The sequence below is a fragment of the Hypanus sabinus genome, chromosome 1 (assembly GCF_030144855.1).
Source record: "Hypanus sabinus isolate sHypSab1 chromosome 1, sHypSab1.hap1, whole genome shotgun sequence".
In the NCBI taxonomy this organism is placed as follows: domain Eukaryota; kingdom Metazoa; phylum Chordata; class Chondrichthyes; order Myliobatiformes; family Dasyatidae; genus Hypanus; species Hypanus sabinus.
In genome coordinates this window covers 178,460,355-178,475,124 of record NC_082706.1, presented here as the reverse complement: position 1 = coordinate 178,475,124, position 14,770 = coordinate 178,460,355, and the positions used below count along the sequence as shown (strand labels likewise).

Sequence of the window (14,770 nt, the reverse complement as noted above, 5' to 3'; positions counted from 1 at the left end):
CTTTTTTAAGCGCATTGAATTTAAGATTAATTCAATTAATATTTTAAAAAATGTTAGTCATTTTTTATGATCAGGAAAATAAATCACTGAAGCAGTTAGCCTTCAGTTGATTAAAACTGTAAATGGTGCTCTTTTTTCAAGTGCATTGAATTTAAGATTAATTCAATTAATATTCTAAAAATGCTAGTCATTTTTTAATAACCGAGAAATATAGAAATGGACTTTTGGAAGAATACTGTTGAAATGAACAGTTAAAAGGCAGGTGAAAAAAACTAAGAATTAATCTTAGTATCCAAATGTGGGAGGATGCATTTCACTTATCTTCATTGATTTCCAAATCTAGGTGAGCCACAGATTAAAGGTCAGTTGTTTCTATTTTCATCAGGAGGAAAAGAAAGGTTAAGTGAATGTGCCTTTTTAGTTCTCTTATTTGTTTGATAGTAATATTTCAGACATAATACAGAGGTAGTTTTCCAACTACCTTATTGTCATTCGGCAGTTATTTACCAGTTTGCTGCTGCTAGAGAGTCTTCAAATGTCAATTGTGTCTAATTATTTGAATCTATATGATGGTTTAAAAAAAGACTAGACTAAAAAAGTTAGTCTGATTGATGTGAGTTGTAGTTTTCTGTTGCTAACTTTTAATTTGTTTTTCATATAGAAACTAATTGCTTATGGCCATCTCACTGGTAATGCCCCAGATAGTACAACACCTGGCAAGAAATTAATTGATAGAATCATAGAAACTATATGTGGATGTTTCCAAGGCCCACAAACAGATGAAGGTGTACAACTCCAGATAATTAAGGTAGCATTTACTATTTGGGTCTTTTATTCGTGTAAAATATATGGAAATATCTCCATGTTTTTGTTGTAATGGCACAACTTGCGCAACTCCTTAAATTTTGCGATTACTTTGTACAATTTAGTAAACTCATTGAACCATTTGAAGTTTTAAAAAATTTAATGATCAAATTAAATGTTAAGTTAATATCCAAGTGCCTTGATGATCATCAAGATGGGCTAATTGTTAACCAGTTATAATTCTTTATATCATATAGTAAAATGTTATTCTCATTAAGAAAGTGCATCACAATGTTGTCTCATCAAGTTTAAATTGCAGGAAACCCCCCAGTAATCTGCTATCTGACCATATGGTTTGGCGTCAGGCTCACCAAGTCCCTGGTTCTTGTGTCCCTTGAAACTTACTGAGTTCTCTAGATAATATATTATTTCACAATGTAAAATCTTTAAGGAAACATGGTGAATTGAAGCTTTTTGTGGTAATTATAATGAATTACATTTAATAATCCAGAAAATCCCTTGTCTGGGTGACACCAAAGTCTCAAGTCTTTGGAGGACTTTTTCGCCAGGTTATTAATAAAATACTAACAATTCCTTTTGCTTTCAGTGATTATTTATGTTTTTGTGTCTTCTAGAATTGGTGAATAAATAGAAGTTAAATTTAATTCATTTGAATATTAATTGATAACAATGCTAGATTATATAAGTAGTTTGAAACAAAGGTTAAAATTCTTGTTTACTGCAATCCTTTTGTACCTTTAATGCTTTAATTATTTTTGCTTGAAACTTGAAGTTGTTGAAATTGATAACTGATAAATTTGATCTTGCTGGTAATGGAAAAGGGGCAAAAATTTTTGTATCTAGCTCTATACATCATGAACTTAACATTCAAATAACTGTATTCTCCCCTTCCTCTTCCACCAAAAAATAAATGATCCCAAGTACAGCATATAAGAACATTTATTCTTTGCCAGTTGAACAATAAATAGTTCTTAATGGTTCTTGACTTGTTACCTTTTAAGAGATAATATTTTCTCAGCTAATATTTACATCAATTCAAAAAAATTTCCTCTTTGTGTAAACGCCAGAAATGCTTCAGGTATTGTACAGTTGCACATACCTTTTGCTTAACATTTGGATGTTACAATTTAAGACATTTACTATAATTTGAAATACTACTCTGGCTAACTTTAGAATCATGAGGAAAACTGACATTGGCTAACTGGTCAGTACGAGGATGAACTGTAGTATGTAGATTCCTAAAATGATTTAATTTAAGATCAATATACAGTGACAATAAAATAGACAGTAGAAATATTCAGCCTCCACAATTTTCACACATTACTCTCTCATTTTCTAAAAATATATTGAAGTAAGATTTTTAAGCTCATCTACAAAACATTGTTCATCATGTCAAATCAAAAGAAAAATTCCAAATCCTGTCGACAGTTTACTAGAAGTTAAAAATCAAAATTGTGAGGCTAGAAAAGTATTTTGTAATTACTATGCTAACTTTCCTCAGGTGCCATACTGTACTACCTTACCAACTCTCACAATGTATTGATACAGAAAATCAGAGGATCACCTGTTTTCAACAAATTCAGCAGTATGACAGATTCCCCACAGACCAAACCAAAATGAAGACAAAAGAGTAGGGAAAGTATAATAGAGAAGCATAGACCTGGGGAAGGGTACAAGACCATCACAAAGGCACTGAACGTAACTCAGAGCTCAATGCATTCTATTGTGGAAAGGAAGAAAAATGTGAAACCACAGTTACACTGCGTAGGTCAGGCCATTGTTCTGAACTTTGTTGCCAGAGAAGAATGGTACTTGTAAGAGAGGATATATGATGCCATCAGTTACTCTGAGTGAGCTGCAAAAGTCAGTAGCTGCAACTAGAGATTAATGTTTATGGCTCTACAATCTCCCAAGGTCTTGCACCAAAGGGTATTAATCAAAGGGTGGCAAGGAAGAAGTCTTGGCTTAAAAAAAAGTATATAATTGCCTGTAAAGACTTTGCAAAGCATCACTTAAAAGAAGCTGTAAAGATGTGGGCGTAGATCTTTTGGTCAGAAGAGACTAAAGCAGAACGTTGGCCTCAACACAAAGTGATACATATGGCATAAATCTAATATATCATCCGGGTAACACCATCCCTACTGTAAGGTATTGTGGAGGTAGCATTATGCTCCGGGATTGAAAATCTGCAAGGAATTGATGTAAAGATGATTGCTGCTAAATACAGAAAGGTCTTGGGTACAAACCCGCTAGCCTTTGCCTGAAAGCTAAAACAGGAGGAAGTTTGTCTTTCAGCAGGACAGCAAACCAAAGCACACTGCCTGAGCAAGCACAGAATGGCTTCACCTGAAGAAAATTGATGTCCTCGCATGGGTCAGACCTTAGCCCGAATGAACATCTCTGGCAAGTCCTTAAGATTGCAGTCCAACGCCACCCCTACCTAACCTGGCACAGCTTGACAAAATTTGCAAGAAGGAATTGCCAAATCTTGCTCCATCACATTGTGCAAGGTTAATAGAAAGTTAATCAAAAGAAAATAGCTACAAAGGGACTTGGGAGTTAACTTAAATGCTGAGTCAGTATTTAAGAAGGCAAATACAATATTAGCATTCATTTCAGAGGGCACAATTATAAAAACAAAGATGTAATACTGAAGCAGTTTTGCAACCATATGCTGTATGGGGAAGGTTGTGTTGGCATTATAGAGAGTCCCAAAGAGATTTATAGGAATGATCCTGGGGATAAACAGGTTGAATGCAATGGGAAGGAACAAGAAATACAAAGTAACTGTGTATAAATTCCTTAGTAGAATTGAATAAGAATACATAAAAGTAACAAAGATCATCAGCTATCTACCTCTGGACTGCTTTGTTTCATCTGCCAGAAAGCCATTAAATACAATGATCTAATTACCTTTCTTGGGTCACCCATATCTTATTGAGTCCATTATATTTGTGTCAGGATCAACCAGATTCAGTAACCTGATTTTAATTCTCTCCACCCTCTCCTACCCCACCCCCTAACTTGGGAAGTCTACAGAATTTGTGTTATCCTAATTACAGTGACACAGCGTAAGATGTTGCTGATACTGTTTAAGAGCCTGGGCTAGTCTTTGGGACTTTATTGAGAAATGTGAGAAGCATTGGTGCCCATCAGAATTGTCTTAACAGCCAGTATATTTATGTCATGACTGTGGTCAAGATTTAAAAAAAATTGGAATAACTATTGATTTTGTTTTACTTTTTGATAACTAAATATACAGAAATGGCTGACTGTCATGTAAAGTATATGTTTAGGTGTTGTTTTTGTCTTTTTTTTGTAATATTACCAAGTTTAGGTAAAGTTCATGTTAAAACTATTCAGCTTATTGATATTTGCCCTTACAGAATTCTTAATGAAAAAAAATCTTTCATTTAATTTATGTGGGTGGGGGAGGGAATAAAACCCAATATTTTATTTTCTACTCACATTTCATATGATGTTATTCCATGTTAAATGAGGTACTGGCTGTTTTCTACGAACACAATTCTATCCTTGTAATATGAGAGTCTGGTGCCAGTGGATTTATTTTACCCCTTAGATAAAGAACAATTTTGCATGGATTTTTCTGCAGAGCAATTTGAAATGGATGATCTACTGATTTCATTTTAGCACTATTAAGACTGTGCTACTTATGTGTCTACCCTTGATTGCTTCAATTTTTAAAGTAGCTACTATTTTGCAAATTAAAACCATGACTGAAAATTGTTTGTATTTTGAATGATTGTAGTAGATTTCTTTTGATTTCAATGTAATGTTGTGAGAGGGGAAGAGTAAGGAGCTACCCCCCCAACCCCACCACCACCACCAATAAGAAGGGCAGTTGCCAACTTTGATTGTTTTTATATCTAAATTACTTGAATCTTATTACCTTAAGATTTTAATGCAGTTGTTAAATTGCTGTTATGAAAATAAATGCCTACTTTATCATTTCCCATCTCCCTTTCTTCTCTTTTTAGGCTTTGCTAACTGCTGTGACATCTCAGCACATCGAAATACATGAAGGAACTGTGTTGCAGGCTGTAAGAACATGTTACAATATCTACTTGGCCAGTAAAAATTTAATAAATCAAACCACAGCCAAGGCAACATTAACACAGATGTTGAATGTTATATTTGCACGAATGGAAAACCAAGCAGTGAGTATTGAATTCTTGAAGGTAGTGTTAACCTAAAAGATTGTATACTTTCTGTATAGGAAAATATCAGAATTGTTATTACTTGGACTATCTTGGCGAATATGTGCATGAAAATCTTTTATTCTGAATGTAACTTGCTTATTTTCACATTTATTTATTTTTGTGATTGTAGCTTATGTAGAGAGTAAAGTTGATATTGGTATTGGTACAGAAATATGATGAGCTGTGTACTATTCTGGTATTATTAATGGATTGACACATTTAAAATAGATACAACATGTGTTTCTTTCCCCTACGTCTTATTAATGTGCATATTAGCAGTGTTACTTATAACACATTAGGTGATTCTGGTGAGAAAACAAGGAATAGAAGCAGAAGTAGGCTATGAATTCTTCAACTTAGCGTGTACATTCATTAAGCTCATGACTAATCCTGGGTCTCAAATCAACTTTCCTGTATGATTTTATTCATCTTATTCTTGGGGTGGAAGAGTATTGGTGCATTTTGATACACAACCCTATCAGGTAGACAACCCAACTTCCCTAACCCAGGACTCTGTAGAGATTGTGACCATATGTAAAGTATACATATTACGCAGGAACTAAAACTGCACACACTACTCCAAATATGATTATACCTAAGTCTTTTATAGCCTAACCAAAACGTGTTTACTTGTTCACATCAATTGCAGTACAATAGTAGATATAATTACCTTGTGTAGTCATTACATTCAATTCATTATTGTTATTAGACCCTTGGCTTCCCTTTGTTTGTGCTATATTGTTCCCTGCAGAGAAGACAGATGCAACATTTTTTCCAATGTCTCATCCATTTTATATTCTCATTATCTCCGTAGCACCACATTTCTTTCCACAACTTATTTAGGCTTAGAATCGCTTGTGATCCAAAATTTATATTTCTTGTAAATTTGCTTTTATTCTCTTCTCCCACCCAATTAGTGAGCACTCATTGTGTCTCCTGAAATTTTCACAGTTCTTGGCAGTGCTATATGATTTTTGTGAATCAGTGGTGATTTACTTCTATCTAGTTATTTTCTCAGTGGATTTGTTATAGTAAAGAAATATTTCAAAATTCTTAATAATTTACCACCCTGTGTTAGAGATGCATCTAATGTACATTTAAAAAGTTGGTTTTATTTCAGCTTAGTGGTCATGTTTAAGTCTGATTTGGGTATCTCTTAGATCATATTGTGGACCCTAAATATAAGATTCCAAATTTTCTTTGTGTAGTTACTTAGGATGAGTTTTAAAATAACCTGTTCCTTACCTAGTTCCAAAATGTATTGTTACAGAACACTGTTCAGTGCAGTGTCCAAACTCATCCTTTGATTTTCGCACATAATTCAAGGATGGAATGCTACTGAGCAACAGCAAAATATTATTGCAAGGGAGTAATAATTGCCAGAAGTCATAGTACATATCACTGATATTCATGCAGAAAGAGGGTCAAGAAGATGATTTTGGGAAAAGTACAGAGCAAGACTTTGTGGGTTGTGAAATCCAGATTTCAAAAAGCAGCAAGTGCTAATGAGTACGAAAAGAAGATAGTGATAGTGTACAGGATAAATACATAATCATTAGGAATACAAATACATTTGAGAAGCAGGGATATTATAGAAAGATCAATAAATGAAGATCTGTTTGAATTGAGAAACTAAAAAAAGGCGGTCTTTTGATTTTACATTTTTATATATATATAAAACTAAAAGCAGTCTTGAAGGAATAGAAGAGCAAATGTGTAAGAAGGTTTGAGTAGATAAAAGATTAGGCAGTAGGGCATTTTAATTAGTGCAGCCTTGCATCTGAGGAAGAATAATGTCTAAAAAACAGAGGAGCAATATTTTTAAAACTTCACTATTGTGAAATATTTTTGTTGATAATTTTTCCTATTTTCTTATGGCATTGAAAAGGGCTTTTCAGCCCATCAAGCATAATCATCACTTCTACTCTTCCTTCCTGTTAACCTGTCATCTCTCATGTGCCCATTAACAATTCCGCCCTCTAATCATTAAACCACCTAAGCAACACACACAAAATGCTGGTGGAACGCAGCAAGCCAGGCAGCGTCTATAGGAAGAAGTACAGTCGATGTTTCGGGCCAAGACCCTTCGTCAGGACTAACTGAAAGAAAAGATAGTAAGAGATTTGAAAGTGGAAAGTCCGAAATGATAGGAGAAGACAGGAGGGGGAAGGGATGAAGCTAAGAGCTTGAAAGTTGGTTGGCAAAAGGGATACACAGCTGGAGAAGGGAAAGGATCATGGGACGGGAGGCCTAGGGAGAAAGAAAGGGGGAGGGGAGCACCAGAGGGAGATGGAGAACAGGTTAGGAGTGATTGTGAGAGGGGGCAGAGAGAGAGGGAAAAAAGGGGGGATTAATAAATAGATAAGAGATGAGGTAAGAAGGGGAGGAAGGGCATTATCGGAAGTTAGCAAAATCAGTGTTCATGCCATGAGGTTGGAGGCTACCCATACAGAATATAAGGTGTTGTTCCTCCAACCTGAGTGTGGCTTCATCTTGACAGTACAGGAGGCCATGGATAGACATATCAGAATGGGAATGGGATGTGGAATTAAAATGTGTGGCCACTGGGAAATCCTACTTTCTCTGGCAGACCGAGCGTAGGTGTTCAGCAAAACGGTCTCCCAGTCTGTGTTGGGTCTCACCAATATATAGAAGGCTGCACTGGACGCAGTATAACTCACCAGCTGACTCACAGGTGAAGTGTTACCTCACCTGGAAGGACTGTCTGGGGCCCTGAATGGTGGTGAGGGAGGAAGTGTAAGGACAGGTATAGCACTTGTTCCGCTTACGAGGATAAGTGCCAGGGGGGAGATTGGTGGGAAGGGATTGGGGGGGGGGGGGAACGACTGGACAAGGGAGTCGCGTAGGGAGTGATCCCTGCAGAAAGGTGGGGAGGGAAAGATGTGCTTGGTGGTGGGATCCTGTTGGAGGTGGCAGAAATTATGGAGAATTGTATGTTGGACCCTGGAGGCTGGTGGAGTGGTAGGTGAGGACAAGGGGAACCCTATCCTGAGTAGGGTGGCGGGAGGATGGGGTGAGAGCAGATGTGCGTGAAATGGGAGAGATACGATTGAGAGGAGATTTGACGGTGGAGCAAGGGAAACCCCTTTTTTTAAAAAAAACAGGAAGACATCTCCTTCATCCTGAAATGAAAAGCTTCATCCTGAGAGCAGATGCGGCAGAGACAGAGGAATTGCAAGAAGGGGATGGCCTTTTTGCAAGAGACGGTGGGAAGAGGAATAGTCCAGGTAGCTGTGAGAGTCCGTAGGCTTATAGTAGATATCAGTAGATAAGCTGTCTCCAGAGAAGGAGACAGAAAGATCAAGAAAGGGGAGGGAGGTGTTGGAAATGGACCAGGTAAATTTGAGGGCAGGGTGGAAGTTGGAGGCAAAGTTAATGAAGTCAACGAGCTCAGCACACGTGCAGAGGCAGCACCAATGCAGTTGTCGATGGAGCGAAGGAAAAGTGGGGGATGGATACCCGTATAGGCTTGGAACAGGGACTGTTCCACAAAGCCAACAAAAAGGCAGGCATAGCTGGGACCTGTACGGGTGCCCATGGTTTGGAGGAAGTGGGAGGAGCCAAAGGAGAAATTATTGAGAGTAAGAACTAATTCTGCTAGATGGAGCAGAGTGGTGGTAGAGGGGAACTGGTTAGGTCTGGAATCCAAAAACCACCCATCTACTTAGCAGCCAGTATTCAGATTCAGGAGTGAAGATCAAAAACAAATCTGGGTCACTGGAGTTACTTATCAGTACTGTTTGCAGACGTGAGGCCCACTCTGTAAGAGAGGGAGCAATTATGACTTTAGGGTAAGAAATTGGGCAATTAGAACGGATAAACTTGAGATTCTGCTTGAGCAACACACAAATTGCAAGAGGAACTCAGCAAGTCAGGCAGCATCTGTGGGAGGGAATAAACAGTTTTTCTGACTGAGATCTTTCATCAGGGATTAGGTAATTACTTGGGCAGAAAACAAATTTGAAATAAACCGTGGGAGTTAGAATAAAGGTAATTTTACTGGGTTGGAACATAATTTAGGAAAATAGCTACTAATTGAATGTAAATTGCTGTAAGAACAATGAAAAGCAGTTGGGAAGATTATGAGTGTTCAAAACAAATTCATTATCTCAAAAAAAAATTGTGTTTCCTAATCGAGAGTAGCCTGCATATTGAGAACTATGTATAATATCATAAGACAAAAAAAAGTCAAACTTGGATTCTGAGAGTTCATTACTGCAAAAAACTCAGAAGAGTATAGACATATAATACCGACCTAAAGTTAAAATTGGAGAGCTCCTAAATAGTTATTGCTATGTAGAGAGAAAGCCATGGATATTTTTGATATATAAAAGGCAGTTAAGAAAATGTAGAACCTATAATTATGTCAGTGGACTGTGACTGATCATATCTGTAAAGACAGAGTTTATTATTAATGAGTACAAATATTGAATAAATTAAATGGGAAGAAAATATTAAGTCATTGAAGTGAGTTTTGTTAGGATGGTTGCTTTCTTTGGAGCCAAAGCTAAACAAAATTTAACTTTACTGAATTCATTGATACATTAATAGATCGGATATGAATGATTCATTTTCTTAAGGTGCTTTTAATTTAAGGTAATTGGTAAAATAATCAAAAAGAGTCTTAGATACTGTGGAGATTTGGAACTCATTAACCTGAAAGTGTGGAGGCAGAAGTATTTACCATGTTTTAAAGAGTATGTAGGCTATCTTTTGATTCTCGTTACCCTATTTGGTTTATAAAGTTGAAATAAATTGGATAGCTTTCTTTCAGCATGGATGCAGTGTGCAAAATGTTCCCTTGTGCTGTAAATTTCACTGATCACTGCTTCAATTCTGGTAGTTCACTGTTCACAGCTGTATTTTCAACTGCTTATGCCTAAAGTTCAAATTCCCCTGCCTTAACCTATCCCTCTTCTAAAATGCACCATGAAATTTACTTTGATAAAGACTTTGGCAATTTTCTTCCGTTTTAGTGACAATTATAGTTTAGTGAAAAATATTGGAAAACATTTTATGATGTGTTAACAAGTGGTAATTATTATTACCTGCTTAAATATATGTGAAGCACATCTAAAATCCTTTAATGATAAATATGCTCATCTCAGATAGTCTTCCAAATGCAGTGCTAAGTCCATATCAGAGAGCAACATATTTTTCCTGCTGTTTTGTAATGCAATGTAGTCCCAATGTATTAATATGATTATCTTAACTTTATGTAAAGATAAGGCTGGAAAAGTTAAAGTAACTGCCAAATAATCAGTGCAGGAACATTAACTTTAGATGTAGAGAAAAAAATTAGAAAGTTTTAAATAACATTTACAGAGCAAAATTGTATAGTAGAATTTAGCTTGGAGTTTTGAAACTGAACTAAGAACTTGGAGATCTGGTCTGTAAAGGTTTATTATTATAGAAATCTGCTTACCATGTTAATTTTTTTTCTAACCAAAAATCTTTTTAAATGTGTACATGATAACTGGACCAGGAAGAAGGGGCAAAGATATAGACTCTGAAGTTCAGTTTCAGGAATGTATAGGATTACTGCTTAAAAATAAATGATCTTTTTCATTCCAAGACTGCTATTTAACAGTTTCCTGTTCTTCCAGTAATTTGGCATCATTCAAAACTTTTTACCTGATCTTACTCATCCAACATCCCTTTCTTTACTGATTTATATTGGCTATCCAGTCACCCAACCTCCCAGATTTATAAATCTCATTGCCTTAATCAGAGACATTCATTGCCTCATCCATGATGATTCCTAACTTCTTCCAACTCCACAACTCGACAGTATTTTCCTCCACTACTTGAGTGAAGCATTTGTGACTTGAATAAAATAAGATCCATATTTCAAAACAATACTTGAGTAGTGGAGAAACTGACATTGGGTTATGGAAGGACAGAATTAGGTCTTGGCTGTGTTTGAGTAGTTGACTCCATGTGCATGTATTGCTGAAGGGTGTGGGAGGACGGATTTTGTTAGGACTACAGAGATCATATGAGGGCCAGGGAAAGGACATTGCTGGAGGTGCTGTAGTTACGTTTGAATACTGAGTGGCATGTGGTTCCATTTGGTACTTTGCTTGGGATTGTTTAGGTACTGTGACAGGTGTGACCACTTCATTGATGACCAGTGTTATCTCTCCATTATACCTGCTCTGGCAATCTCTCTTCAGGCTTTCTATATCTGTCATGATCCAGCATTTTTCTGTGCTTTTGTTCTGTCTCACTGATGCACTTTCCAAACACAACCATATCACTTTCTGTTTCCTTGATCCTTTACTAACTAAACTGCTGTTCCACAATCTCCACAATTCCACCTTCTTGTGTATTGTTCTTTTCTTTTACTCCATGGTTACTGTTTGAAGTGTTACGCTCAACAGTTCCTTCTGCAATCTCAATGATCCCTTCCCTTCAGATCTTCAAAACTTTTCCCCAAATATCCCATTCTTGTTTGACCTCGAAAAAGCTAATTTGTGATTAAGTTCCTTAACCACAAGTTCCAGTTTCATCTTAAACCCTGTCTTTGTGCATTCAGCTGCAGGAAGTGAAACAAATGGAAAAGGAGAGACTTCGGCAACAGCATCACCTCCAGCAGGCTCCTGTGAACCAGTATGAACCTGAATCCCCACAACTGAGTCGACTTGAGGAGCAGCCAGTCCTTGAGCTGGCTCAAATACCTGAAATAGAATCAGACCATATCAATGAGGTTGATAAACCTATTCAGGAAGATGCAGAGCCAGAAAATGGAACTGACATTTGTAATGCAGAAAATGAACAAACGGAAGTTGACCAAGCCACTGCAGCAAAAAGTAAATATGTTTGCATGTAATCTCATTTATAGATTTTGAGGCTTAAAAGTGTACTTGTTTAAAAATCAAGCAGTTATTGATTTTATTTTTACCTTAATTGTATACTGTGAGATTAAACTATATTGTTTTTTAAAATTAATTTACCTTAGTATTAGACTATCCCAATATTCCCTTTCAGGAATTGAGCTTTATTGAACATGTGATTACTTATTTATCTACAGTTCTTTTCCTTCTGTTGTCAGTAACAGATTGCTGGCAGCCCACATTAAGAGAAATGTCCAAATGTGTTTTTCATTTTTCATTGTTATTCTATGCAGTTCAATATAGTTACACTATATGAATCTATATAGTACAATATTGAAAAATGCTAGGAATAACTGTGCATAGTTCCCTGAAAGTGGAGTCTCATGTAGATAGGGTGGTCAAGAGGGCTTTTGGAACGCTGGCCTTTATAAATCAAAGCATTGAGTACAGAAGTTGGGATGTAATGCTAAAGTTGTACAAGGCATTGGTAAGGCCAAATTTGGAATATTGTGTGCAGTTCTGGTCACCGAATTATAGGAAAGATATCAATAAATTAGAGAGAGTGCAGTGACAATTTACTAGGATGTTACCTGGGTTTCAGCAATTAAGTTACAGAGAAAGGTTGCTCATTGGAGTGTAGAAGGTTGAGGGGGGATTTGATCGAGGTATTTAAAATTTTGAGAGGGACAGATAGAGTTGACGTGAACAGGCTGTTTCCATTGAGAGTAGGGGAGATTCAAACTAGAGGACATGATTTGAGAGTTAAGGGGCAGAAGTTTAAGGGAAACACGAGGGGGTATTTCTTTACTCAAAGAGTGATAGCTGTGTGGAATGAGCTTCCTGTAGAAGTAGTAGAGGCCAGTTCAGTTGTGTCGTTTAAGGTAAAATTGGATAGGTATATGGACAGGAAAGGAGTGGAGGGTTATGGGCTGAGTGCGGGTAGGTGGGACTAGGTGAGATTAAGGGTTCGGCACGGACTAGGAGGGCCAAGATGGCCTTTTTCCGTGCTGTGATTGTTATATGGTTATATGGCTTCCTCTTGATGCAGAGAAGCTCTGGCTCCAGCTAGTGATAGGTTAATTGTGTCAGTGAATGTTAAATTTGGGGGCATTGCAAAGAATATAGGGAAAGTAAATAATAGGATTACACCAATGTAGAATTAGTGGACATGGCTAATGGAGGGACTCAAGACTGTATCCATGCTATTCTTTTGACTCTGCAGTAATTTTTTGATCATTCTAACATAGCTTTTGTCAGATTGATGTGAGTGACCTGGTTATTGACTTAAACATAGATGATTTCTTGTCCATTTTTAATAGAAGTGAACACTGACTTTAGAATCAGAATCACATTTATTATCTCTGACTTGTTTTGTTACAGCAATTCAGTGCACGACATAAAAAAGATTATAAGCTATAACTAAATAAATAGTTCCAAAAGAGGAATAGCAAGGTAGTGTTCATGGACCATTCAGAAATCTAATGGCAGAGGGATAGAAACTGTTCCTGAAACATTGAGAGTAGTCTTCAGGCTCTTGTAACTCCTCGCTGATGAGAAGATGGCATGTCCCAGATGGTGTGGGTCCTTCATGATGGATGTCACCTCCTTGAGGTACTACCTCTTGAAGATGTCCCCGATGATCGGAAGTGTTTATGCCCATGATGGAAATTGCAGAGTCTGTAACACTCTGTGCTCTCTTACAATCCAGTGCATTGAAGGTTACATACCCAGCTGTGATGCCGCCAGTCAGAATACTCTCCACCATACATTTATAGAAATTAGCATGTCTTAGATTAGAAATTATTTTTCTAATTATTGGAATTATTTTTGAATCATTTTCATACAATAACTTCATTGGTTGTTAGAAATTTTATTAAAATTAAATGAGTATATGAAGTTTGGCTTAAAGCACTAGTGTAAGTTATGAAGTAGGAATAATGAAAAACATATTGGTATGGTGTTATTGAGGGATAAATCCTGCTGCAAATCCTATTGCTTGTATCTGATAAACAAGAAATAAGTAAGTCTCTGAACTTTTTTCCTACCTGTCTCCTCCAATTATACAGTATGTGTTTACGAATCTGTAAAGTATTTAATATTGTGGCACTTAACACCAAACAGAGCTTGTCCAATAAAAGTGTAAGTATTCTTGATGTGATAACTACTTCCAAACAATCCATGAAACCTGCAATTAATAACTGTATTGAATTATTTCTTCATATACATCTTCATATTTTAAATATTAATGCTTTTAAAAGTTTTTTTTCTGTCATTATTATGCCTTTTAATCCATCTGTCTTTCCCACTTTCTGTTTTGTATATATTTTAGATTAAATACTCTTAACTTAGACAGTTAGTGTGTAAAGATTCTTCAATTTGGTTGAAGTGATATTTTGCTCACCCTGTTTACATAGTTCTCAGTGCCTTCATGGAGGAATGTCTGCTAAGTGGCTTCTTGCTAGTCCTAAGCTCCACACAGTAGGCCAATAAAAATTTCTGAGCATTTGAGCTTATACCACTTGTTCACTGCTGCCCAAAAATCAGAATGTTTTGTTGGCTAATTAAAAATAGTGTTCATTAGTTTGAATGTTTAATTTAGTGGCTAACGAAAAAAACAAATTTACATCTTAATGCATTTGAAAATCAGTTGGTTTTAAATTGAAGAAGAGCAGATACCACAGTTGCCTAGGTGTTAGACGCTTTGACAAACCATGATAACTGGTTGTAATTGCATGTAATCAAACCAATATTTCAGTTTCCTTTTGAGGACATAGTAGCACACTTCCGAAGGCATGTACAAGAAGGGTTTTGTATTGGAAGGATTATTTTCAAAGTTTCATTTTGCTTTATTTGAAGTAAAGTTAGTTT

The 14,770-nt window shown here is 36.4% G+C and overlaps 1 protein-coding gene across 3 annotated transcripts in view; it reads left to right on the top strand.

Moving 5' to 3' along the window:
* The window catches only part of arfgef1 (ADP-ribosylation factor guanine nucleotide-exchange factor 1 (brefeldin A-inhibited)), a 185,590-nt gene that overhangs the window by 70,608 nt on the left and 100,212 nt on the right, over window positions 1-14,770 (top strand). For 2 of the 3 annotated variants that reach the window (XM_059982419.1, XM_059982409.1), the window contains exons 4-6: window positions 662-808; window positions 4,824-5,003; window positions 11,605-11,878. In XM_059982419.1, the coding sequence (XP_059838402.1) occupies window positions 662-808; window positions 4,824-5,003; window positions 11,605-11,878 (601 nt within the window). Of the gene's footprint in view, window positions 1-661; window positions 809-2,752; window positions 3,336-4,823; window positions 5,004-11,604; window positions 11,879-14,770 lie in introns of those variants that run through there. The other variant, XM_059982428.1, reaches the window with a different exon arrangement.